The 27,607-nt window shown below is 40.4% G+C and overlaps 2 protein-coding genes across 2 annotated transcripts in view; one reads left to right on the top strand and one right to left on the bottom strand.

Moving 5' to 3' along the window:
- Window positions 1-10,477: 10,477 nt before the first annotated feature.
- Window positions 10,478-24,230, bottom strand: slc26a6l2 (solute carrier family 26 member 6, like 2). Its single transcript, XM_016497505.1, has 15 exons — window positions 24,091-24,230; window positions 23,167-23,318; window positions 22,849-22,926; window positions 22,501-22,673; window positions 21,983-22,147; window positions 17,094-17,246; window positions 16,903-16,985; window positions 15,136-15,283; window positions 14,893-15,006; window positions 14,282-14,359; window positions 11,255-11,350; window positions 11,063-11,169; window positions 10,893-10,962; window positions 10,702-10,794; window positions 10,478-10,600 (listed from the first exon to the last, which is right to left on the bottom strand). The coding sequence occupies exons 1-15, from the start codon at window positions 24,228-24,230 to the stop codon at window positions 10,478-10,480; spliced, it is 1,773 nt and encodes a 590-aa protein (XP_016352991.1).
- Window positions 24,231-26,887: 2,657 nt separating this feature from the next.
- The window catches only part of LOC107696958 (NUAK family SNF1-like kinase 1), an 8,766-nt gene continuing 8,046 nt past the window's right edge, over window positions 26,888-27,607 (top strand). Inside the window, exons 1-2 of the mRNA XM_016497534.1 lie at window positions 26,888-27,016; window positions 27,089-27,282. Coding sequence (XP_016353020.1) covers window positions 26,953-27,016; window positions 27,089-27,282 — 258 coding nt within the window. The 5' untranslated portion in view covers window positions 26,888-26,952. The remainder of the gene's footprint in view (window positions 27,017-27,088; window positions 27,283-27,607) is intronic.

The following is a 27,607-nucleotide window of genomic DNA, read 5'->3' as shown; positions in this document are numbered from 1 at the left end:
GAATGCCCAAATTTGTACCACCACTCTAACAGAACCCGCTCCGCCAGGAGGTCCGGAAGGGAGATTGTATGTACCAACCACTCTATGTCTCGCCCTTCTGGACTCCATCCACACTTCTCCGAGATCAGGTCACCCAGGAAGCCAACGCACCTCTCGCTCCTCCGGAACAGATACTGGTGGCCCAGCATGGCTCAGGATGTCGCCAGATACGTCAAGGGTTGTTCGGTCTGCGCCATCACATCCACTCCATGCCGTTTACCTGCAGGAAAACTGGTTCCCTTACCTTGCCAGGAGACGCCCGTGGGGGAGGGGGTACTGTCACAGATTCACCAGCCACATCAGCCACACCAGCCACCTACACCCGTTCACAATCACCAGATTACTAATTATAAACACCTGATGTCACTTACCGGAGCACTATATCTTTTCACTCACCTCAGTATCTCATTGACTGGTCTCAAGGTTGCATACCTTACCTCATGCCTCTCCACAGCCCTCTGGATCTCCGTGGCTCTGTGTCTCCCGTCGTCTTGCTGGATCTTCCTAAAGAGGATTAAGATAAGGACTGTTACTCTTCAGTTTCAGGAGCTAAAGTTATGTTTCAGTTTTAAAACTTACAGTTTGAAGCTCTCCTTCAGTTTGTGTAAATAAAGAAGCTCTGAATCGTTCTTCCTGTGTATGCCTCTCTATCCAGCCGTGACATAAAGACTGGAGTAATGATGCTGAAAATTCAGCTTTGATCACAGGAATAAATTACATTAACATATATTCAGTTATTTTAAATTGTAATAATATTTAACAATATTACTGTTTTTTTTATGTATTTTTCATCAAATAAGCATGGGACTTATAAGAGAATTTTCTGTAAAAAACACCACCACCACACACACACACTCACATACACATAGGCCTACAGAAACATGTCTGTGGTTTTAGTTCTTTAAGGTATTATTTAGTGAAGTTTACCACTTTATTAAGCGGTTATGTGTGTTGTTCATAGACTGGAGTTCTGAGAGAGCTGGCGAACAGAATGATGGTCTCCATGACGAATGCGAGTGAATCTGTGCACTGTCACGGAACGGACCAGGAATGCATCATCAATGACAGCGGCATAGCAACAGTAACCCACGGTAACATGAACTGCAGCTTCCAGCCAGAGCAGGACTCTGAGGAGGAGAATCGGGACAAGACAGACACACACTCCTCCAGCTGTGATGGTGTGCAGGAACACACACACTCCATCATCCTGGACTTCAGTCCCGTCAGCTTCATCGACACGGTCACCCTAAAAACACTGAAAAACGTAAGCCAAGTCACATTCATTTGTACCCACCTTCTTTGTAACTTGAATGTGCGAGGCTTCCGGTGTCATTCGCTTCCAGTTATTTTAGCTGTACTAAAACAGTGCATGCTGCTTAATATTATAAACTGGTAGTTGTTATCACATTATTGTAATTCATTACAATAATCATAAACACATTGGTTTGCAGTGGAAATGGTTTTACATTTACTGCACTTTTTTTAAACATGCTTCTAGATTTTTCAAGATTTTGCAGAGGTTGATGTCACGGTTTACATCGCTGGATGCCGAGGTGGGTAAAATCAGACATCCGCTCTTAATTCCAACATCCGCATGCTAGATCAAGACAATGTTGTAACTAAAGTCCATCGTGTAATCAACCTTCAACAAATGCAGCTTATCTCACTCTCCCAATGTGTCTGGCTGTAGTGTGTGTAGTGCAGCAGTTGGAGCGAGGCGGATTCTTCTCCGAGTCCATCTCTAAAAGTCGCCTTTTCCCATCTATCCATGACGCTGTGCTGCACTGCCTGTGTCGGTCTCAGAGAGATCGGTCCGGATCTGAGTTTGCACTGGTGAGACTGTCATCACACTAAACATACACAGGGTTTCTCAATCAGATCCTTACTGTTTCCCTCACATTCATGTGAGCTGTTGCTCTTTTACAGGAAATGCCCTGCGTTACGAGCCTGTGACCAGCAGGTGTCCGTCTGTCCTCCATCTTGACTGACAGGCCTAATAGATGCATCAGGATGATAGAAGCCTACAACTAATCACAACAAAACAGAAATACCCATCGAGGCTCACAGCCATATATCAGACGTTTATATCATAAAACATAGGTTTCAATACGATGGACGTTGACTGTCTTAGTGTGGCATATAATGGACGTGGTTTTTACAGCTTTCTAATAAGGAAAGGTTGTGTAGAAAGTCTACAAGTTTTAGTAGAAAAAGCCAGGTAACTTAAAAAACTGTCAAACACGGAGCAGGTATCCATTCTCTTTGAATAAGTGTAATACTACGAATAACAGCACATTTTGCCCATTTTGCCTGTTATTATTTGAAAACGCCGTCAAGCTCTATTAAACTGCATGCAAAGATTCACGAGTGCCACGAGTGCCTTGGAGTATTTCATCTTCTCAGTAAATTAATATCAGTTTAAAGATAAATTGATAACTTCTAAATGAAGCATTATAAATAGGCTGCCAGAAAGATATGTTATAAATAAATCTGGGAAAATTAAAAATGTGATATTGGGATGTTTGGAGCGTCGAAACTGATGTTTGAGCGCCATCTGCTGTTCATGTCGAGGTGTTACAACAACGAGGAGTGAAACTGTTTAAACTAAATCTACTGTGTATTGCTTTGTTCAAATGCGGATATAAATATCAATAGACTCGTATTCGTTAATGGCAATTAAAATAATACCTGTCTTACGTCTTAATGTTATAAACTAAAAAGCGAAAATGTAAGCATGGCTTAAAAATGCAAGACGTCGAGACATACTGAGATTAAAGTTTCATACGGAACCCCTATAGCCTGTGAAAATGATAAAAAATCACTGACTGACCAAAGAGCAAATCTCGTGGCATGAAAGATGAAAACGTTGGACAGCGCCCGAGGTTCGATCTCCGGTCTCCGGTTACCCGGTGGCCACGAGACGGGGATTTGTCGTAAATCGGAAGTAACCACTGAGCCACACCAACGCGAGAGCAACTCGACTAAAACCCGACTTTAGCTGACAATGGGAAGCCGTCATGTTACTGTAACAGTTCATAAGTTCAATACTTCTGCGTTTTCATGAATTATTTTAAGATAAAGACATAAACTTTCAAGTAAACAGATTCTTAAACGCACCAAAAGCGGAAGAGCGCTGCTCGTTTGAAACGCGCCAACAGACCAATGCCAAAAATAAAACTGTTTTGAAACCATTGTCAAGCAAAACGCTGCAGAAAGATAGCGAAAACAACAATACAATCAGAAATGAATTTTGGCTGTCCTCGCTCCATACTGCTATAACCTACCTCATCAGAAAAGGATTTACCGCATCACCACCTCGGGTGTGCATTATTAATATTTAACTCTTATTATTAATATTATTATTTGTAATATTATTTCCATATGCTGTACATTGTTGCATATTTTACATTTTATTCTGATGTTCTACTCTTGTTGTGGCAAGGTTGCACAATAGGATGTTTAGCTGTATTATGCCACGAGTGCAGGTTTATATATTACTCAGACTCATACTTTTCAGAGTTGCTGCAGTCATGGATGTCAGAATCATGAAACTGAACTGAACTGTTAGAATTCAGACATCATTCCACAAAAACGAAACTACATTTATCATGTGGGTCAGGATCCTCTATAAGCATAACAAGTGAGATTGACACCTTCATCTTCACAGCACTGAAATGGTTCTTTATTTTATTTGTATAGTACGTTTACAGTAGGCTGCTGTAGGAAATACTGATAATTCAGCACAGGTTTGACTCTGTGTGAATACAGTGAGGACTGGAGGGGGAAAGACAGTAAACTGATCCAGTCGATGTCACACAGTTTAATCTTAAATGGAGTTCAACTGGCTATTGACTATTGACACACATTACACATTTTTTTGTATGCTGACAACACTATGCAAATACACAAACTATATACATGCAACAAAAACATAATGCATCGTTTGTATTGTACATAACCGAATCCCCTTCAGCTTCCATAGTGAAATATCATTATTACACTATATAGGGTTTTAGACAGTATAACGCTCAGCTTTATGTATTTACTCGCAAGATGAACACAGTGAATACAGCTTTTTTTCCATCAGCGCACGTCTTTCTGTTCTCCAACCAATCAACATCGCGCTATGTTTGAATATTAATGAGCATTTTTTAAATGAGATTTTTTTTTTTATTAAAGACATAACATGCAACATTTACAACGTTAACAAGACATCCAAAAAGATGACACAATTAAAGGAATGGGTTTAAATGCAAATCATTTGATAAATTTCTTTATTTTTTGAGCCTGAAGAATACTTTTTTTTTTTGCAATCTTTTATTTTTTAATTAATAACCGCTTAATAAAGTGGTAAACTTCACTAAATAATACCTTAAAGAACTAAAACCACAGACATGTTTCTGTAGGCCTATGTGTATGTGAGTGTGTGTGTGTGGGTCAGGTTTTCCTACACTGTGGTGACCAAATTTTTCTACATGGATGGTAAAACCTGAAATCAGTTTTGGGGTCAGTGAGTTTTCAATGTTTTTTTTTTAAAGAATTTTCTTATAAGTCCCATGCTTATTTGATGAAAAATACATAAAAAAAACAGTAATATTGTTAAATATTATTACAATTTAAAATAACTGAATATATGTTAATGTAATTTATTCCTGTGATCAAAGCTGAATTTTCAGCATCAGACTGGTGTGGCTGATGTGGCTGGTGAATCTGTGACAGTATCCCCTCCCCCACGGGCGTCTCCTGGTGCCCGAGACCAACGGCGAGGACGATCACGCCCCCTAGGAGCGGGACGATCTGGGTGTGACTGGTGGAAGTCAGAGAGGAGTAACGGATACAGAATATCATCTTTGTCCACCCATGATCTCTCCTTCGGGACCGTACCCCTCCCAATCCACGAGATACTGGAGCCGGCTGCCCTGCCGTCGGGAGTCTAGGATTTCTTTGACTCTGTAGATGGTATCGTTGGGGTCGACCTCGGGAGGAGGGGGTATCTTGTGCTCTGCAGAAGGACATTTACATTTACATTTACATTTAGTCATTTAGCAGACGCTTCCCAAGCCACCCTGAAAGACCTACCAGTGAGATAGGATTCAAACCAGCGAAGTGGAATCCCTGTGATGCCCATTGAAGAGAGGGCAGACAGGAGGATCTGATGATTGACAGTGTCAAAAGCAGCAGAAAGATCCAGCAGAATAAGAACTGATGATTTGGAATCAGCTTTTGCAATCCGCAAGGCTTCCGTGACTGACAGTAGCGCAGTCTCAGTTGAATGGCCACTCCTGAAACCTGACTGGTTAGGATCCAGTTTGTTGTTCTGTGAAAGAAACAATGATATCTGGTTGAAAACAACTCTTTCGAGGGTTTTCGCTATGAATGGAAGGAGAGAGACAGGTCTGTAGCTATCTGTAAGTGAAGTGTTTAATGTAGGTTTTTTGAGCAGTGGGGTTATCCGAGCCTGCTTGAATGCCGTGGGGAAGGAGGGAGAAGTGAATTAGTGAAAGGTTTTAGCAGAGACAAATGGAAGGTGGGTGAGATGCAGTAGGTGTCTGGGAGTTGGAGCTCATATGTGACATCATTAATTTGCCTCGTGATAGGGAAAGGACCGACATAACGGGGACTCAGCTTCCTGCTGGGCAGCTGGAGACAAATATCCCGAGTGGAGAGCCAAACTCGGTCACCTGGTTGGTACACAGGCGTGGGTGCTCGACGGGCATCAGCATAGTCTTTATGTCTCCGTACTGCCCGCTGGAGATGGACATGTGCCGAGTCCCATACCCTCTCACTCTCACGGAACCAGAAGTCAACCGCAGGGACTTCCGAGGGCTCTCCAGTCCAGGGGAAGAGTGGTGGTTGAAATCCGAGCACGCACTGGAATGGTGTTAATCCAGTCATTTCCTGTCGCAACGAGTTCTGAGCGTACTCGGCCCAGGGAAGATACTGGCTCCAGCTGTCCTGGTGGTCGTGACAGTAGGCTCGGAGATACCGCCCGATGCCCTGGATCTTGCGTTCGGTCTGGCCGTTGGTTTGGGGATGATAACCTGAGGAAAGGCTGACAGACACTCCCAGCGGACGGAACAAACCACGCCAGACCCTGGATATGAACTGTGGCCCTCTATCTGAAACGTTATCTTCAGGGAGACCAAAGTGTCGAAAGACATGCTCGAAGAGAGCTTCAGCTGCCTCCAAAGCAGTGGGTAATCCACGTAAGGGGATTCATTTACAGGTTTTGGAGAATCTATCCACCACGACAAATATGGTAGTGAATCCGTCAGAGGGTGGAAGATCAGTGGCGAAATCAATTCCAATGTGGGACCAGGGTCGGCGTGGAACAGGTATGGGAACCAGTTTTCCTGTAGGTAAACGGCGTGGAGTGGATGTGATGGCACAGACCGAACAACCCTTGACGTAACGGCAACATCCTGAGCCATGCTGGGCCACCAGTATCTGTTCCGGAGGAGCGAGAGGGTTCGTTGGCTGCCTGGGTGACCTGATCCCGGAGAAGTGTGGATGGAGTCCAGAAGGGTGAGATGTAGAGTGGTAGGTACATACAATCTCACTTCCGGACCTCCCGGCGGAGTGGGTTCTGTGAGAGTGGCGGCACGAATTTGGTCATTCACATCCCAGGTGATTGGACATGCGAACACTGTGGGTGAGAGAATGGGTTCCAGGTTATCTGGTGATGGATCTGGTTGGTGAAGTCGTGACAAAGCGTCTGCTTTGAGGTTCTTATGCCCAGGGCAGTAGGTTACGGTGACTTGGAAATGGGTGAAGAATAAGGCCCATCGGGCTTGTCGGGGATTGAGACGTTTAGCTTCACGGAGGTATTGGAGGTTCTTGTGATCAGTTATGACTTCGAAGACTCACTCTTCCAGCGTGAGTTTGATGGCCAGTAACTCGCGGTTCCCGATGTCGTAGTTTTGCTCCGCTAGGGACATATTCTTGGAGAAGTACGCGCATGGATGGAGTACGGGGGGGTTCACCCTTCCATTGGGATAATACTGCACCTACTCCTAGAGTGGAAGCATCCACTTCCACCACGAACTGATGGTTCGGATCTGGATGGGTTAGGGCTGGAGCGGTGCAGAAAGAGGATTTGAGCTGCAGAAAGGCCTGTGTGGCTTCAGGCGTCCAGGAGAGGGTCTTTGGCTTCTGACAGAGGAGAGAGGTAAGTGGAGCCGACCGTTGACTATAATGGGCTATGAAACGCCAATAAAAGTTCACAAATCCCAGGAATCTCTGCAGCTCTTTGACCGTGGTGGGTTGTGGCCAATTCCTCACTGCTTCCACCTTGTTTTGGTCTATTTGGACTCCCTCTGGTGCGATTATGTAGCCCAATAATTGAATGGTGGTTAAATGGAACTCACACTTTTCTTGTTTGAGGTAGAGGTGGTGCTCGCGGAGACGTTGGAGTACCTGGGAAACATGCTGTTGGTGTTCCTTAAGATTGGGCGAGTAAAAGAGAATGTCGTCGATGTAGATGATTACGAATTTGTTGAGCATATCACAGAAGATTTCATTCATGAAATTTTGGAAGATGGATGGTGAGTTTGAAAGGCCATACGGCATAACCGGATGGTGTTATGAATGCAGTTTGCCATTCGTTTCCTTTTCGAATGCGGATAAGATTGTAGGCACTGCGTAGATCGAGTTTCGTGAAGATCCGGGCACCACGGAGTTCCTCCAACGAGGCTGGTACCAGAGGGAGTGGATAGGAAAATTTGATGATTTGGGAGTTGAGTGTTTGATAGTTGATACAAGGGCGTAGGCCTCCATCCTTCTTCGCCACAAAGAAGAAACTGGATGCTGCAGGAGAAGTGGAAGGACGGATGAACCCTTGATGTAATGCCTCCTTGATGTACTCCTCCATAACAGCGTGCTCCGGGATCGATAGGGGATAGACATGTCCCTTAGGTCATTTGGCCCCAGGCAGCAGGTCGATCGCAGTCCCATGGCCGAGGAGGTGGAAGATGGGTTGCCGCGACCTTGCTGAACACATCCTGGAAAGCCCTGTAGGCGCCTGGAATGTGGACTGAGCTTTGTGAATCTGGGCTCTCAATAGTGGTAGAGCAGAGTGGTATGGAGAGCTTAGCTCAGCCTGGAAGAGGGAGATCTGCTAAACATGTTCTGAAACAGGATTCACTCCACCAAAGTATTTCCTCAGAGTTCCAGTGCATATCTGGATGATGTTTAGCCAGCCAGGGACGCCCCAGGATGATATCTACTGTAGCCTCCTCCAGCACCAGGAACGAAATCTGTTCAGCATGGAAGTTTCCGATGCAAAGAGTGACTTCCGGGGTGCGATGGCGCACCACCCCCTTTCAGCATGGAAGTTTCCGATGTGAAGAGTGACTTCCCAGGAGCGATGGCGCACCAACCCCTTGCTCAGCGGTTTTCCTTGTATATTGGAGATTTGGTAGATGGTGGAATTACGGTGTCGAGGGAGCTTGATTTTAGTAAGACTGATGGAGGAGATTAAATTTCCTGAAGCTCCCGAATCCACCAAGACCTTGACTGGAAAAGAGTGGTTCATGTACATTAGAAGGGCATCAATGTGAGGCAGACTTGAGACATCAGGATGAATATGGACTGTACTCACCGCTGAGCGTGTGGGGCGAATATGGCAGGAGGGCAGAAGGTGCTCCTGGGACCCACAGTACAGACAGAGCCCTTGGGTGATTCAGCAGGCCCGTTCTGTGGTTGATAGATGATAACAGTTAGTTTGCGTCAGCTCGGGTGCCGGAAGAGCATTACTCGGTGAGGCGGCAGCGGATGAGGAATCCTCGATGTGATAAGCGGTTAGATGTTGGGAGATGTGCAGCGCTTTTTGCAGAAAGCTCCCTAGACCTACGGTGTCCTCATAGATGGACATTTGCTGTCTGATTGAAGGGTTTAGACCACGTTGGAAGGCTGATAGAAGGGCCGTTTCGTTCCATCGGCAGCTTGCCGCGAGGGTACGGAATCGAACTGTATAGTCATGGATGGACATAATCGCTTGCCGTAGTCGAAAGAGCTCATCGTGCACGGAGACCGCTGAGGTAGTTTTGCCAAACACCTTGCGGAAATGATCAATGAAGGCATCATAGGAGCGCACTAGGGGACTGCGCGAATTCCAGAGAGCTTCGGCCCACTGCAGCGCCCTTCCAGACAGTAGTGACATTACTGTGACGTTAATCTTTGATCCAGCAAGACGACGGGAGACACAGAGCCACGGAGATCCAGAGGGCTGTGGAGAGGCATGAGGTAAGGTATGCAACCTTGAGACCAGTCAGTGAGCTACTGAGGTGAGTGAACAGATATAGTGCACAAGTGACATCAGGTGTTCGTAATTAGTAATCTGGTGATTGTGAACGGGTGTAGGTGGCTGGTGTGGCTGATGTGGCTGGTGAATCTGTGGCACTTTAGTGTCACATGATCCTTCAAAAATCATTCTGATATGCTGATTTGCTGCTCAGGAAACATTTCTTATTATTATTAATGTTGAAAACAGCTGCGATGATTAATATTTCTGTGGAAACTGTGATACATTTTATTTCGGGATTTTTTGATGAATACATTTTCATTGCTGGTCCTCATGAAGAACAATTCAGAAAATGTAAAATTGCATAGAGGTTCATATAGGTTGTTTTTAAGGTTAGAAAATATAAAAGATATAAGCTAAATTTCATAATACAATAAGTATAAAAACAACAGAAGTTAATTGAAAATCTTGATTATAGAAAAACAAACATGAATTTATTTTCGTAATTCTGACTGTATTCTCAAAATATTACTACTTTAATCTAATAAAAGTGTGACCTTATTCTCAAATCGTTGACTTTCTTATAAAAAGGTCTATTATGAGTAAAAAAAAAAAAAACATTCACATTGATCCCATAGTGTAATGACTTTATTCTCATAAATATACGACTTTAGTCTTGTAAAAGGCCAATTATGAGATTGTCAGAACACGATGACTTTATTCTCAAAATATTTATTATGTTGCACTAAAATGCTGTCATATGAAAATGATTCATAACTAAAAAGTTCATTTTTGTTTAAATCTAAAACACAAAAATACGTTTTTGATTACTTTAGTTTGGGGACCAATTCTCACTATTAAACTATTAGCTACGACTTTTGCTTTTATAAACTCCTAATTACTGCTTATTAATAGTTAGCAAGGTAATTGTTAAATTTCAGTATAGGGTAGGGTTTAGAATATGGTCATGCTGAATAAGGCATTAATATGTGCTTTATAAGTACTAACAATAATACCAGTAATAATGGCAATAATGCCAGTAATACGCATGCTAATAAGCAACTAGTTAATAGTGAGAATTGGTCCCTAAACTAAAGTGTTACCAAGTTTTCTTATATGGGTATGGTTAGTGTGTAGTAATTATAATTAATGTGTATATGTGTTTGTGGTACTTAGACTGAAACACTATTTTCTTCTTCAGTAATCCTCATTACAGCATTTCTCTCTCACCTGTTTATCTTGTTCCTTCAATTGTTTCTTTTTTGCATTCTCCTCTTTCCTCTTTTTCAGTTTGAGCAGCTTTGGAACGTTAATTCCACTCTAGAAAGAAAGAAAGAAAGAAAGAAAGAAAAGCTGAAAGCTGTTGTTGGTTTATTTTTAGTCTTTGATCCTGTGTGTAATTCATCTGTTGTGTGTGGCACCTTCTTTAATAGAGCCTCTTGATAGAGTTCAGCATTTGCATAGTAGATCATTGCAGAGGAACGGAAGATAGTGATACCTGGGATTGCTTTAGCCTGTCCAGAAACACAAATATAGATGATATAAGTACCATAAATAAACACAGACACACACACACACGTAAATGAACGGTTTGCCTATAAGGAAGTCTCACCTCTTTATATGACTCTGTTTCTAAGTACAGTTCTGTGTCAGACACCCTGCCAAGCAAAGAGTACCTGGGACTAGAAAGAAAAAAATAACGACAGTTATGCTTATGAACTAATCAGGATCTTGATAGACACACAAATGTATTTTCTCTCACACACACACACACATACTCACTGCTGGGTCCTGCAGATCACAGTGAGCAGTGTGAAGATGATGGAAGCTGCCAGACCCAGGTCCAGATTCAACAGAACAGTACAGAGAAACGTCACCAGCCACACTAGCTTGAGAGACAGAAAGAGAGAAACACAGTCAGGACACATAATCTTATACAGACACAGAGTTAGAGTCTTGATGATCAGATCTCACCAGATCTACTCTGCTGCTCCTCCACAGAGCAGGAATATCCTGACACTGCATGAACATTCCCTTCAGATTCACAAACACAATGCTGGACAGCACAGCCTGATGACAGACACACAAACACAACTACTGCTTACAAACTGCTCAGATGTGCAAAATGGAGGATCAGAATTTACATGCCATTTAATATAATTCTTTAATAAAGAGTTCTGAGATTAACCACACCATTATAAACTTTCATTTTGACAATCTCGTCCATATGAATCTTGTATAATAAAGTTGTTCAATACAAAATGTTCAAATGTTCATACTTTCTAAATTGTCTAAAATTTGGCTTTGTTTTCATAGATATGTATTAGTGCTGTCAAGCGATTAATCGCATACAAAATAAAAGTTTTTGTTTGCATAATATATGTGTGTTCTGTGTATATTTATTATGTATATATATACACACAGATACAGTATATATTTTGAAAATATTTACATGTATTTACATGTCTATACATATAATTTATATGATAAATATATTTAATATATAAACAATATATTTTTCTGAAATATATACATGCATGTGTGTGTATTTATATATACATAATAAATATACACAGTACACACACATATGTAAACAAAAACGTTTATTTTGGATGCGATTAATCGGCGATTAATCGTTTGACAGCACTAATATGCATACATATGTTTTCATACTGACTTGCTTTCTACAGTGTATTTGCAATGCATTGCTTTGACCCTTCACTGTAGAATCCGCCTTCTCGCACACCACAATTGGTCGATTATGTATAATACCTGCACACTATTGGTCAAAGTCATCACCTTCATCAAGTATGAAAACAACAGGAAAACAAAACCAAACCCAGGACATTTTAGGCAATTTACAAATCCTGACCAGGACATGTTCAGGAAAAAATAGGATGCATGGTTGTCCAATTATAATTATAAACTACATTATATTTGAAATTACCACAAAATATTCAGATACATACAAATGTTTATGCAGTTTGACAAAGTACCTGCAGCTTGGCTGTTTTCTGTTTTTTTTTTTTTTTTCACTTTAAAAAAAAAAAAATATGTGATTGGCAAGTCATTGACGATGTGGATGCAACCAATTAACAATGAACAAATGAATTATAAGAGCAGTGTTTATGCAATTTAAATGTATTTTTAATTTGATTTTAGTAATTTCAGTACTTAAACATCTGATTTATTTCATTTATTTCAGGCAATTGCCAGGGCAACATTTTTTAAGTGTAAGTTATTTTTTATTTTATATTTTATTTGATGTTATTTCTGTCACACCCCATTGGACTTTTGTTCTGTTTTCATCCCTCGTGCTCTGTGTGACCTAGTTTCCCTCATGTTTGACTGTGTAATTTAGTTCAGGTGTGTGTCATTTGCTCCCGTATTTAAAGTGTAGTCTGTCCTGTCTTCCTTTGTCCGGTATTGTTGATGTTACCCTGTGTGGTAGACCCTCTTCTTCGTGTGGATTACCATTAAAAGGATTTGTTATAATCTTCGTCGTGCCTTCGTCTCCCTAACAGCAGTAGCTTGACAATTTCAACTCTATTTCAGTTTCTGAAAATTATTTTTAATAGAAAAGTTGGTGTTTGCATAATATATGTGTGTTCTGTGTATATTTATTATGTATATATATACACACAGATACAGTATATATTTTGAAAATATTTACATGTATTTACATGTCTATACATATAATTTATATGATAAATATATTTAATATATAAACAATATATTTTTCTGAAATATATACATGCATGTGTGTGTATTTATATATACATAATAAATATACACAGTACACACACATATGTAAACAAAAACGTTTATTTTGGATGCGATTAATCGGCGATTAATCGTTTGACAGCACTAATATGCATACATATGTTTTCATACTGACTTGCTTTCTACAGTGTATTTGCAATGCATTGCTTTGACCCTTCACTGTAGAATCCGCCTTCTCGCACACCACAATTGGTCGATTATGTATAATACCTGCACACTATTGGTCAAAGTCATCACCTTCATCAAGTATGAAAACAACAGGAAAACAAAACCAAACCCAGGACATTTTAGGCAATTTACAAATCCTGACCAGGACATGTTCAGGAAAAAATAGGATGCATGGTTGTCCAATTATAATTATAAACTACATTATATTTGAAATTACCACAAAATATTCAGATACATACAAATGTTTATGCAGTTTGACAAAGTACCTGCAGCTTGGCTGTTTTCTGTTTTTTTTTTTTTTTTCACTTTAAAAAAAAAAAAATATGTGATTGGCAAGTCATTGACGATGTGGATGCAACCAATTAACAATGAACAAATGAATTATAAGAGCAGTGTTTATGCAATTTAAATGTATTTTTAATTTGATTTTAGTAATTTCAGTACTTAAACATCTGATTTATTTCATTTATTTCAGGCAATTGCCAGGGCAACATTTTTTAAGTGTAAGTTATTTTTTATTTTATATTTTATTTGATGTTATTTCTGTCACACCCCATTGGACTTTTGTTCTGTTTTCATCCCTCGTGCTCTGTGTGACCTAGTTTCCCTCATGTTTGACTGTGTAATTTAGTTCAGGTGTGTGTCATTTGCTCCCGTATTTAAAGTGTAGTCTGTCCTGTCTTCCTTTGTCCGGTATTGTTGATGTTACCCTGTGTGGTAGACCCTCTTCTTCGTGTGGATTACCATTAAAAGGATTTGTTATAATCTTCGTCGTGCCTTCGTCTCCCTAACAGCAGTAGCTTGACAATTTCAACTCTATTTCAGTTTCTGAAAATTATTTTTAATAGATTTGGTTTTAGTTAACAATAACAACATTGGACACAAGAGCCACAAATGAATGTAAATATGTGTAGAGAGGTCCTGAATTACAGAGTTTTATTAATTGCAATTATTTTAATTTCATAGTTGAACTCTGTATCACAAATGCCTCTCTCTATTTTAATTGTAGCTGTACACTTTGACCAATGTTCATTTGAGTGCATAACTTACTGTGGGCAGTTGCTCAAAAAGTGGACCAAGCTTCAAAACTGTAATGAACACAATAACAGCAGATATCATGCCAGCCACCTGTGTGACACAAAAAGCATATTTGTAGTTGTGCATAACTGTATGTTTTACAGGTATACTGTATGCACAAAGATTCGGGGTCTGTATGACTTTTTAATGTTTTTGAAAGAAGACTCTTCTGCTCGCCAAATCTGCATTTATTTGATCCAAAATACAGTAAAAATTTGAAATTTTATTAAAATTGAAAATTACTGTTTTCTATGTGAATTTTCAGCATCATTACTCCAGTCTTCAGTGTCACATGACCCTTCAGAAATCATTCTGATATGCTGATTTGCTGTTCAAAGAACATTTATTATTAAGTATTATCAATGTTGAAAACATTTGTGCCGCTTCATATGTTTGTGCTTCATAACTTTATTTTTCAGGATTCTATGATGAATCGTAAGTCCAAAAGAATAGCATTTATTTGTAACAGAAATGTTTTGTAACATTACAAATGTCTTTGTATTAATTTCTTTAATAAATAAATAAATCTTACTGAGCCCAAACTTTTGAACTCCAGTGTATATTTGTGCTTAGCGGAAAATCACCTGTGTCTTCCCCCCCGTGCTCTCCTGCACAAGACTGCGAGACATGGAGGAAGTGACGGAGTAGCACTGGAAAAAGCCACCAATGGTGTTACTGAGCCCCAACGCCACCAACTCCTGCAGAGGGACAATGAGAGACACTCACCACCCCACACTGCACATATATTTTTCAGAACATGATATATATGTGATCAAGTGCGCACTATATGTGTGACATGGGTTTGTTTTGCGTGACAGATGCTGTACCTGATTGCTGTCTACTTTATATCCATGTTTGAGAGCAAAAGTCTTGCCTAGAGAAATGCTGATGGCGTATCCCACCACAGCCACAGCAAACGCGTCTCCAACCACTGAGGAGAAGAAACCTACCTCTGGGACTCTGGGTGGCACCAGTCTGAGGAAGGTCAGAGGTTATAGATTACTAACATGGCTCTAGGGCTATTATAGTTAACTGAAATTAAAACTGAAATAAAAAATGGTTACTTGAAATAAAATAAAATATAAACTGAAATTAAAAAAAAAACTTAAAATCTTAAAAATAAAGGTTCTAAAAGTGTGTTTTTGTAGTGATGTCATAGAAGAACCATTTCTGGTTTCCCAAAGAACCTTCTTGCAAACAGTTCTTAATATGTGACCCTGGAGCCCAAAACCAGTCTTAAGTCACACGGGTATATTTGTAGCAATAGCCCAAAAAAACATTGTATGGGTCAAAATTATCGATTTTTCTTTTATGCCAAAAATCATTAGGATATTAAGTAAAGATCATGTTCCATGAAGATATTTTGTAAATTTCTTACCGTAAATATATCAAAACTTAATTTTTGATTAGTAATATGCATTGCTAAGAACTTCATTTGGACAACTTTAAAGGCGATTTTCTCAGTATTTTGATTTTTTTGCACCCTCAGATTCCAGATTTTCAAATAGTTGTATCTCGGCCAAATATTGTCCTATCCTAACAAACCATACATCAATGGAAAGCTTATTTATTCAGCTTTCAGATGATGTATAAATCTCAATTTTGAGAAATTGACCCTTATGACTGGTTTTGTGGTCCAGGGTCACAAATAAGCTTTTTTTTTCTTAGTGTGAAGAACATTTTAACAATCTAAAGAACATTTTTCCATTATAAAGAATGTAGTGTGCAATGGAAAGTTTCCATGGATGTTAAAGGCTCTTCATGGAACCACAGATGCCAATAAGGAACCTCTATATTTAAAAGTGTATTTTATTTCAGCTAGTTGCCAATGCAATATTTCCAAAATGACTAAAACTAATACATTTGAATTAATAAAAACTATATACATGTTTTTTTTTTTTTATAAATAATAAATATGACAAAAACTTTAACAAAAGTGAAAATAGAATATATTATTAAAATAAAATCTAATTCAAAATGGAGACACATTTCTGGTCCCCATTTAATTTTTCCATACTGTGGAAGTCAGTGGGGAGCAGCAACTCTTTGGTTACCCACATTCTTCAAAATATCTTATTTTGTGTTCAGCTGAAAAATTAACCTCATACAGGTTTGGAAAAAAATGAGGCTAAGTAAATGATTAAATTTACTTAAATGAGTAAATGAGTAAATGTTTAATTTTTAGGTGAACTATGCCTTTTACAAAAACTTTAACAATGATACTAAAATAACACTGCTCTCCACTGACCTTTGTGTGTGTCCTTTATATGCTTAAAGAAGTCAAAAGTCCTCCTAATGTCTCACGTGAGGGTGTACAGAAAGAGACAGAATTTCATGAGGCCTGGGATTAGTGCTTTACTGTAGACGTGTTTTGATGGATTAACAAAGTCAGTCAACCAAGATTAAGACCAAGAACTGAGCCACCAAGAACTTTCTAACCTCCTGCATGAGGTCAGTGTTTAAAAAGAAACACATGCACATGCAAACAATGTCAGACTAAAATGATTTTAAGCCTGCTGTTGCTAGTGAAAGCTCACTGTGTTCCTCTAGTATCCACTCAATGTAACTAAGTGTAATGTGAAACACACACTTACCCACTGGGAATTTCTCCCACCACGTCGACACCATTAACAGCTCTCAGATCAGCATAATGAGAAACAAGTGTCCCTGCAATAATCTGTAAATAGACACACAAAGCTGTTGCATCTGTCTCTTTGTGTACTTACTAGGTTGGAGTTTTCTGGTTTGACATCTGAAGAAACATGGTACATGTGTAGCTACTCACCACCATGAGCTCTATGGGAACAGGGAGGAGTAATCTGTGACTGTAGCAGGAGTTGATCTCTTTCACAATGATCAGAGCTGTGAGAGCCACCAGACTGATCAGAAGAGTGGCAATGTGAGTCTGTGGTAATAACCTGCCCAGTTCCACCAGAGTCTAAAGACAGAGAGGAGTTCATTAATAAAATAAATGTGCATTTTTAAAATGTGACTGAAGCTGATTTTTGTAGATTGATTGTACTTAAGGTCTATATTTTATCTGTGTGCATATTAGTGCAGTGCTTTGAGTGACGGTGGAGGCAAGAGTGCGTTTGGGAATATGACTAATTAATTAGTTAATGTTAAAATCCTCAAGAAAGTTATTGTGAATGCCCTTTTTTCTTGTTTCGTCATCCAAAGGGAAATTATGGAAACCAATCCCAGTATTAAACCCTAAGATATCTCAAAACAGGACCGCTGATTTCAGTGAACAGGACACAAAAATTGACTTAAAGTCCAGGTACAAGTCAATGCAAAGACTTTTTACTGTTCCATGTGGACACTTAACCTGGGTTGGAGCTCTTAAATTCGAACTCTCAAAGTGCACCAGATTCATGCATTTAATTTTAAAATGTACAAAATTGTCTTGGACCTACCAAAAGGGATCGAGGTCTTCCCATCATATTCTCACAAAACCCTGTGGGAAACACTGGACCCATTGTTAAGCATAATTAGCAAACCAATGTAATGTGAGCATTTTGATGCCACTAGTCCATAGGTAGGCCTATTATAATATGATTTGACCAGTCCAGCACTTTTCGCCACTAAAATGTAATTAAGTTGTTTCTAGCTCCGTAGCCACTTCTTTTCTTTTCTTTTCTTTTCTTTTCTTTTTTACTGGTCCAATTAGATTTAATAAACAGCTCTATTTCTGCTGTTCATAAGCACCACCTGCTGTCAAACTGTGGATTTACAAATTCATTCAGTCTGACTGACACATTTTTGTTCAGACCAATGTGAAATTCTGACCAAATTTTTGATGTAAATCTTAACCGTTCGCTACCTTGTTATCAGAAGTGTAGAGATTTTTAGAATGCACATTAGAACTGTTTATAGAGCAGATAAAATTTAATTTATCATTCTGACTCATCCTTATATATATAATCCTTATATATATATATATATATATATATATATATAAGATTTAAAGGCTGAAATGTTATAATTTTATTTTAAAAAATGGTCAAAAACTTTATTTCAACATGTAGTATATGTCACTAGACAACAGGGAGAGAGGACAGGCGTCCAGGAGCTGTGGCAGGTAACGGACAGGTGAATAGGGCGGTGCTTGCAGGTTAGGACACCTCCCGTGCGGCTGCTCCCTGGCCTTTCAGGGAGCCAGGGAGGCGCCGGCCCTTCGGGAGGCCATGGAGGTGCCGGGCATGCGGAAGACCCTGGGGCGAGCTTTGGATGGTGCTCTGAAGGAGCAGACACTGTAGAGTGCTCTGGAGGAGCAGACACTGGAGGGCACTCTGGAGGAGCGGACACTAGAGGGCGCTCTGGAGCGGATGACCACCTGAATACAGGAGTTGAGGTTAGGGATTTACTATCCATAGGAGGAGGAACGGCTCTCCAGGCTGGGATGGGAAAACTCCTCTTGATTACAGAGGGAACGGCACTCCTGGCCGTGACTAGGGAACTTAATCCAACTGAAGAAGGAATGGCACTCCTGGCCGTGATAGGGCGGCTGATTCTTACAGCGATGGCAATGGCACTCCTGGCCGTGATAGGGTAGCTGATTCTTACAGCGAGGTGAATGGCTCTCCTGGCCGCGGCAAATACATTTAATCTGACTGAAGAGAGAACGGCACTACAGGCTTTGTGTCTAGGACTCAGATCATTGGCAGGAGCCTTTACTGGACTCTGGTCTGGGGCTGAAGCCAACTCTGGATTCTGATCGAGGGCTAAAATGTGCTCTGCATTCTGGTCAAAGGCTGGGACCTGTACTGGATTCTGGTCGAAGGCTGGAGCCTGCACTGGACTCTGGACTGGGGCTGGAGCCTGCACTGAACTCTGGTCTGGGGCTGGAGCCTGCACTGGACACTGGACTGGGGCTGGAGCCTGCACTGGACTGGGGCTGGAGCCTGCACTGGACTGGGGCTGGAGCCATGTAGATTCGTAGTAGTGAGTGGAAGTAGGCGGGTGCTGAGCCTGTGGCTGTTCTATATGCAAGCATCAATGTGGGTATATAGTTATAGGGTAGCTGATTCTTACAGCGATGGGAACGGCTCTCCTGGCTGTGGCAAAGACATTTAATCCGACTGAAGAGGGAACGGCACTCCTGGCCATGTGTCTAGGACTCAGATCATTGGCAGGAGCCTTTACTGGACTCTGGTCTGGGGCTGAAGCCAACTCTGGATTCTGATCGAGGGCTAAAATGTGCTCTGCATTCTGGTCAAAGGCTGGGACCTGTACTGGATTCTGGTCGAAGGCTGGAGCCTGCACTGGACTCTGGTCTGGGGCTGGAGCCTGCACTGGACACTGGACTGGGTCTGGAGCCTGCACTGGACTCTGATCTGGGGCTGGAGCCTGCACTGGACTCTGGTCTGGGGCTGGAGCCTGCACTGGACTCTGGTCTGGGGCTGGAGCCTGCACTGGACACTGGACTGGGTCTGGAGCCTGCACTGGACTCTGATCTGGGGCTGGAGCCTGCACTGGACTCTGGTCTGGGGCTGGAGCCTGCACTGGACTCTGGTCTGGGGCTGGAGCCTGCACTGGACTCTGGTCTGGGGCTGGAGCCTGCACTGGACTCCGGTCAGGAACAGATACCCTCTCTGAGCAAAATTCGGGAACAAGGGCCCTCTCTGGGCTAGACTCGGGGATAAAAGCCCTCTCTGGGGCAAACTTGGGAACAGAAGCCCTCTCTGGGCCTAATTCGGGAACAAAAGCCTTCTCTGGGCTAAACATGAAAACAGGAACCCTCTCTGGGGTATACTCGGGAACAGGGGCCTTCTCTGGGCTAGACTCGGGGATAGGGTTGGGTATCGTTTGTTTTTTTTTCGATACCGGTGCCAAATCGATACTTTTAAAATGGTTCTAGTGCCTGAACCGAAACGTATTAAAAAATAAAAAAATAAAAATTCCCCCAAAAAATGATGGATTGGCCATTAGCACTATAAACACATGATTGTGTTTCATTCATACTGGACGCCAGAGGGTGCCCTCATACAGAAAATCCACATATCCAGTCACAGAAGTAGCGAACTAATGACCCTCCAGGAAATCCCTTATATGGACAAAGGCATGGCTATTATATCTGTAACTGAGTAAACAGAACATATAAAACAAAGACAATAAACACCCGACTGCGACAATATAGTTTATCTGTGTTATTTAAGCCATCTCTGGTATTTTCATAATAATGAAGTATATTTATAATCCATTGCTAATCGATGTATTCTTTTTAAAGTAGCCTATGGAACATATTTTCTGCCTCATTCTGTGACAAGAAGCCACATCAGATCACAAAAGGAAGCATTTGACTGGTGTTGTGGAGTAAAAAGGTTATAATGTTCTCTTTTGTTGGACAACAGGTTTAGAAATGTGAATACAAGGGAAGTTTAGCTTTAGGCATTTTAATTTAAGCATGTTTAGCTTAGTTAAGGGAAGGCTACCTGCTGCCATCAGAGCAAGTGTAATTACTGCATTCTCCTCGAATGGTTTCATTTCTCGAGTTGTGCTTTTAAGTCGGAACCAGAGGACAAATATTTCAATCGATCGCTCAGGCATGGCACCGAAATGAGGCACCAAAATCTGCGTTCGGATTCGGTTCTAGTACATACCGGTTACATAGGTAACATCATTTAGCCTTCTCTGGGCTAAACACGGAAACAGGAGCCCTCTCTGGGCTAGACTCGTGGATAGAAGCACTCTCTGAGCTAAACTCAGGAACATAAGCCTTCTCTCGACTCTGGTCGGGTCGCTTATTGTCACGTGTTGCTGTCGCGGGTGGCTAGGACAAAAACTACATGGAAAAGATACTTTTTATCGCGTCTCGTCGCATCTGGTTGGGACACACGGTGTTACAGATAAAGAAGTATTGTCTGGTGTGGTGACATTTTTAAAGTTAAAACTCTGCCTAGATCCTTGTTACCTTGCTCAAAATTAATAAGATTACCATTTTGTTTATGTGTCGTTGGCCACGAAGTAATATGAACAGAATCGTTAATATACATGGACGTTAACCTCTCGCAGGACAAGTAGTTGATAAAGTGTAAACTATCAAATTTGAAATCAGTTCTAATCAGGTTGACTTCGAATTTTCAGATTCGAGTCCTCTCAAAACCTGAATTAATTAATAATAATTAATTCCCTAAGAAAAGTAATCTGACATTACACCACTGTCTTTTAAAAAGAAACATTTACGATTTTCTATAAGGTAAACAAAATAATTTGAGAATCTGTATAATTTATTAAAACATTTTTTTGACATAGTCATGTATTAAATTCCCATTATATTGTATGCTGTTTATACCACGGAAAAAAAAAAAAATGGTAAAAGCAACTTTTTACCTCACAATTATCATTTTATTTCAATCCGAGATTTATATCTTGCAATATTGAGTTAACATCTCTAATTCAGTTTTTCCCCCTTACAAGTTTATATTTATGAGTTTCTGGCATTTTTTCCCCTCCCAATTTCATAATTCAGATTTTTTTTTCTCAGAATTGTGAGGTAACAGTCTAGAAAGGCCATTATTATTAATAATAATAATTAGCTATTAAAAATAATTTTTATAAATCATCCGTCAATTTACAATCTTTAATAAAAGGCCTAAATGGCAGTGTCGGTCAGAATTATTGCATGTTATTCTCAGTTTACGTTGTTAAGATTTAACCAACTGAAATACTCACATACATCAGCTGCAGGGGTCCACTGAATCGTCTGGGTGAAACTCCAAACATGTATTTGAGTTGAGAGGTGATCACGTGAGTGGCCGCACCTGTCGTGTAGCCCCGCACTAAGGGCTCCGAGAGATACGTCACTAGGAACCCGAACCGAACCAGACCCAACAGAACCTACAGAAGCACTTACTTCATCAGCAAAACCTCTTTTAAACAAAACAAACAAACAAACAAACGGAAACTTTACAGGTCCAAGGTGCTTGTTGGTTTTATTATTTAGTTTAGTTTGTTTAGTTTGCACTGGTTTGAAAATATGTTTGTTTGTTTTTGATTCTTGCCTTTGTTTGTTTATTCTTTTATTTTCTTGTGTAGCCTCTTTATTTGATTGTTTTTCACATTCCTTCAAGTATTTTGCCCCACATATAGCATGCATTATTGTTTGGTTTGTTTTTTTACTTGTTTGTTCATTCTTTTGTATTTTCATGTTTGTTTCCAGATTCTTTCATGTGTTGTTTTGCAAGACTCACCTGAAATATGCCGCACAATAAGGTTGTGGCTGCAGCCACTTTCACTCGCTGAACATCTCGCGCCTCCGTGTCCATGAGGACTGATCCATTTGTCCCATTGGTCAGAAAGTGATCGTCAGGAGCCAATCGCTCTGAGACGCTCCCGATCATTATGCTAATCACTGCAAAGGTTCCTGGAACATTTAAGGAACGCAAATCAGTTTTCATACTGTGTAGGCTATGTATGACAATGACATTATACATGATAATGCAGGTAAAAATATTGCATACTGGTATAAAATATATTTTGTTTAAATATATATATATATATAAGTTTTTACATAATATATATTCTTTTTCTTCCCTTACCTATGGAGACGTGTCTAGAAGTGCCAAAGATGAAGTACACTAGTACAGGATAGAAGGAGGTGTAATTTACTAGTATTACTATCCTTGTGGGGACATTTGGTCCCCATAACGTGATAAATACCAGGTACACACACACACACACACACACACTTATAAATGTATCCCTTTGACTTCCCATTCATATCGGCTGTTATAATTTATTTAAAACATTGTTTAGACCGATTATCAGCTTTTTTGGGGTGGACATTCTGGCAATTGCTTTTTGGCTTTTTTTTTTTAGAATTTTTCCCCTATGTGTAATTCCTTTGTAATTTGCACTTGTAAACCGACCCTGAGGCAGATGCATGATTCCCACGCTGACACCTGAAACCAGGTCACCAAGTCCGTTCTCCCGAACAGAATACTGGGGGATCCAGGAGAGAAGCGGTATCCACTTTAGAATCCAAATCTTCCACTGTCCCACAGAGCACCTTGAGCAGACAGTGGGAGAATAAAGAGCTTTATAGAATGTGTTTATAGAATATAACTTAATTATATCCTTGACATTACTGGCTGACTGCAACGATATCCACAAGATTAGAACAGCAAACACTAAATTTTAACTAATGAGATGCCAAGCTGATTAGTTTACAGTAGGCTATGCATCCCTAAAAACATCATAAAAGAGCTGTACTGTAATAAAGGATACACTGAAAAAAAATGGTAACCAGAAAAGGGTTACTTTTATTCAAGTGTGAAATATTATTTAACATCACTATAAGATATATATACCAACAAAAAACTGGGTTAAATCAGGAAGAAATAGCTTTAATAGCTTTAAGAAATAGCTTAAAGGTAACGATTGCTGGTTGCCATTTTACAGTGTATGAAATGACAACAAAATTACATGCTCTATATAGTTTAAGCAATCGTACATGTAAACAGTTATGTTGCTTTCAAAATGGTTACGCAAGCTCACATTTTACAACATCCCTAGTATAAACAAGACTGTTCATTTGACTTTTTGAACTTGTATGTGTATATTGTTCATTTACAAAACAAAATCTTAATAATGAATAATTGTAAGTAACACCAAGATCATGGGTTTGATTCTCATTATACACTCATACAGTGTATACATACAATCCAATGTAAGTTGCTTTGAATAATCTGCAAGGTGCATGCCAGTATTTACCCATATTGCAACTGTTTGCAGTAGAACCAAATTTAGACAGATTTTGTCACACTGTCTTTGCATCTTACCTTACAGAGTCACAGATCTTCTCCTTTATAGAGGACCGCTGGATTTCAGTCTGCCGTTGTGCTACTTCCTCTAGTTTAAGTTCATCCAGGATGATCCTCTCCACACAGACTGTTACTCCGGCATGATCAGATACACCCATGTCTGTCCTGTTCATGTTCATATATGCTCCTCTCTGCTTAGGTTTAGGGGTTTCAGCAAACCACCTTAAACCCCTCCCAGGGGTTCACGTATGGATTGAGACTTTTTTTTCACAAAGGATATGTCTTTGAAGATTCTCCTTTTCACTGAGAGTAATGTTCAAGAGTTTTCAAGCAGAGATGACAGACATGATGGAAGGAATCATCTATAGGTGCAGCCAAAGGCAGATTTCAATGTGCAGTTATGAGTGCAAACCAGAAATGTCCACATGAGAAAAGTTCTTGGGTCCTTATCAGAGTCTTCACAGGTCAATCCCACACCACACCCAGAGCATGCAGTCCCATAAACATGAGCGTGCCAAATGGATCACACATCTGTAAATTAACTCGTGACACTTCACTGACTCAGAAACACACTGGCAAAAAGAGTGTTTTTCTTTCTTTTTTTTATCACTTTGCTGACTTAAAACTTTTTGTCCAAAGCACATTTTGGACAATATCTGGACAATCTGTGCTAGACCAGGAATGTTGTTCAGAATAATGACAGTTTCAGTCTTTGTTATGCTGATAAGCTGCTAAGTGATACATTTCACAGTGAACACGAAAGGCTGTCTTTTACCCAAGTGAAAGCCTATGCTATAATTAAAAACACTGTCTGGTGTGTTTTACATTTTGTCATCTGTTAGTTGACTTTTAGTAGTTTTATTTGCCAAGATGACCTCCACTAACATATTTTAAGAGTTGTGTTGTATGAACTTACGTAACAGTCAACAGCCAATGAGTATGGAACCAATTCACCAGACATGGTTATGTAAATATACTTGATATTATTTTGGAAAAACATTCGCTGAATCTGACAGATGAATGGTAGAATTCCAAAATGTTGTCTGGTTTTAGTTCTACTAATTTTTGAGTCCATTTAATAAAAATTACAAAATGCAGTTCATTTAACATGTAGCCTACCATCCTTTTGAGACAACATACCTCTACAGCAAGGCAGAATTTCACATTATAAAGTAGTGATTCTCAACGGGGGCAGTAGTAGGTCAGTGTAGTAGTGTTATTATTACACCAATACTACCGCTTCTAGACTATCATTTCCATAGCAACGACTCTTTTTTAGTGTTCGCTCGGCTTTTTGTTGAACTTCCCGTGAAACCAATATGCATTTAGACACAAAGCATGAGATGCTTTTTCTTGTTTCACGAGCTCACCCTTACATATAATCTGATTGAGCAAATAGTAAGCATATTTTGGTGTGCTGTCCTGGGGGAGGGCTCCGAGCCCGGAATATAGCCCGAACCCAGAGAGCTCCCCCTATCCTTAGTATGGGATGAGAATAGATTACCCCCGCCAGATTCCTACCCCCCTAGTATTGGTAGGTTTAGGGTTAGGTGTGGGGGAGGGGTTAGGGGTGGGGTTAGGTTTAGGCAATCAGGTAGCGATTTCAACGAAAGGGGCTAATAATTTGGCAGGGGTTGAAAATGGGCACAACACCGGAAAACTGTTGTAGGATAGAGGTAAGTAGGCTGTGTATATATATGCATTGTGCTAGTTAGGATGATTAGCCAAACGGGTTACACCTGTGCCAAATTGGTTGATTATCTGATCGTGCTCCTCCCGAACCTTTTTAAAATTAATATAAATGCTTTTCGTTTGCTGATTGACACATTTCTAAAGAGTTTATTCAACGCTCATAAATATAGCCTAATTTATATTCATGTGGCTTTTTTTTCTGCTTGGGAAACTTATGATAATATTTCAGTCCAGTATAAGGCCGGGCTTGAGTGAGCAGAGGCGGCGGGCTTGAGAACGGTGCGGCCGGCGGATTCGACGAAGGAGGCTTGCTGCAACCACATGTGACGACCCCGGGCTGGACTCCGCTTCGTCCACGGTGAAAGCCGATCCGGCGATCCACAGCGCAAAGTTGATGTATTTCCTCAGCGACCAGCACGGATCAGCTCCAGGCATGACGAAGCGGATATCGTCCTCTTTTGGAAGACCAAACAAAGTAGTTTCGCTTTCACAACGAAACACACAGCGCCTTCACGACATGGCGGCAGAGGCAACAACAATACTACAGCGAGAATAAAAGTTACGCCTTCTTTCTTTGCGTGAACATTTGGGTGGCGTTATGCAAATCTTCCCACATCGTGAGGTAGACATGTGGGGGCGTGTTAGAACGAGCCGTTTTAGGAGGGCGTGGCTGACTCTGAACTTTTATAAAGAATATCTCTTTGGATTTGAGACTTTAGACTTTGCAACTTTACAGATCTTCTTTATGCACCAAGAGCTTGTAACACTCCAAAGAGAAAGGAACAATTTAAATCGCATCATATGACCCCTTTAAGACATCTATACGAACTTCAATATTTTTAATACAAAATATAAAATCAAAGCCCTTTATCACAATTTACCAACACTTTTCTGAGACATTTTTGCAATTGCAACTTTTTTTTTTTATATAAAATGTTCTGCTTGAAACTTTTTCTTAAAAATAATTTGTGTGTGTGTGTGTGTGTGTGAACTGGTGACTGCAGTTTATATGACTTCAACATCCATGATTTGCTGTTCAGAGATGGCGTTATTTGTAATGGATGTTTTCTGTGAGGTAGGATTGGAGTCAGCAGTCTCATCCTGGCACTGATGCGCGTCACTGCTGATGATTGACAGCTCGACTCCGCCCCTCACACGCGCGTCATCATGTGGTGAATCCCATCAGCGATGCCGGGCTCCGGAGGAAAAGAGCACAGCCAGAAGATGCTCGAGACTTTCAGAAGAATAACATGTTAGTCTCTTTCCTGACATTTTATCCCAGTAAATATCAGAAAAACTCATCTTAAGTCGCCGTTCAAAACAGTGTCTCCAGCACGCTTCACAGGTGAGCTGCTCCTCGGCGCGATGGACTGCACACACACACCGGAGGAGCGAGCAGAGGTGAAGAAGCACCAGCACAAACACAGCCTCAAGCGCCGCTTCCAAGTGCTGGAGACGCTGGGCAGAGGCGCGTACGGGAAAGTCAAGCGAGCGGTGGAGAGGCGGTGTGGAAAGACGGTGAGCGACTTCAGCTGCTCTTATATCTGCACTTGCATTGCAGTTGTGCTGCTTTGAATGATAACAAAAAATGCTTAGGCCTATATATATATATATGACTAAATTAAATTGACTAAAATTAGTCATTTGTATAATGTCATCAGCACCATAAGCAACCAGTAGGCCTATATAGTTTGTCTTCATAATATTGTTGAAATGTTAAAAAAAACAAGTGATAGTCCAACTGAAAAAAGTGTGAAAATGCAGACTATCAGCATCTATCTATCTATCTATCTATCTATCTATCTATCTATCTATCTATCTATCTATCTATCTATCTATCTAT

This window comes from Sinocyclocheilus anshuiensis, unplaced genomic scaffold, assembly GCF_001515605.1.
Source record: "Sinocyclocheilus anshuiensis isolate Anshui unplaced genomic scaffold, SAMN03320099.WGS_v1.1 scaffold130, whole genome shotgun sequence".
Classification (NCBI taxonomy): domain Eukaryota; kingdom Metazoa; phylum Chordata; class Actinopteri; order Cypriniformes; family Cyprinidae; genus Sinocyclocheilus; species Sinocyclocheilus anshuiensis.
This window is presented reverse-complemented; position numbering and strand designations above follow the sequence as displayed.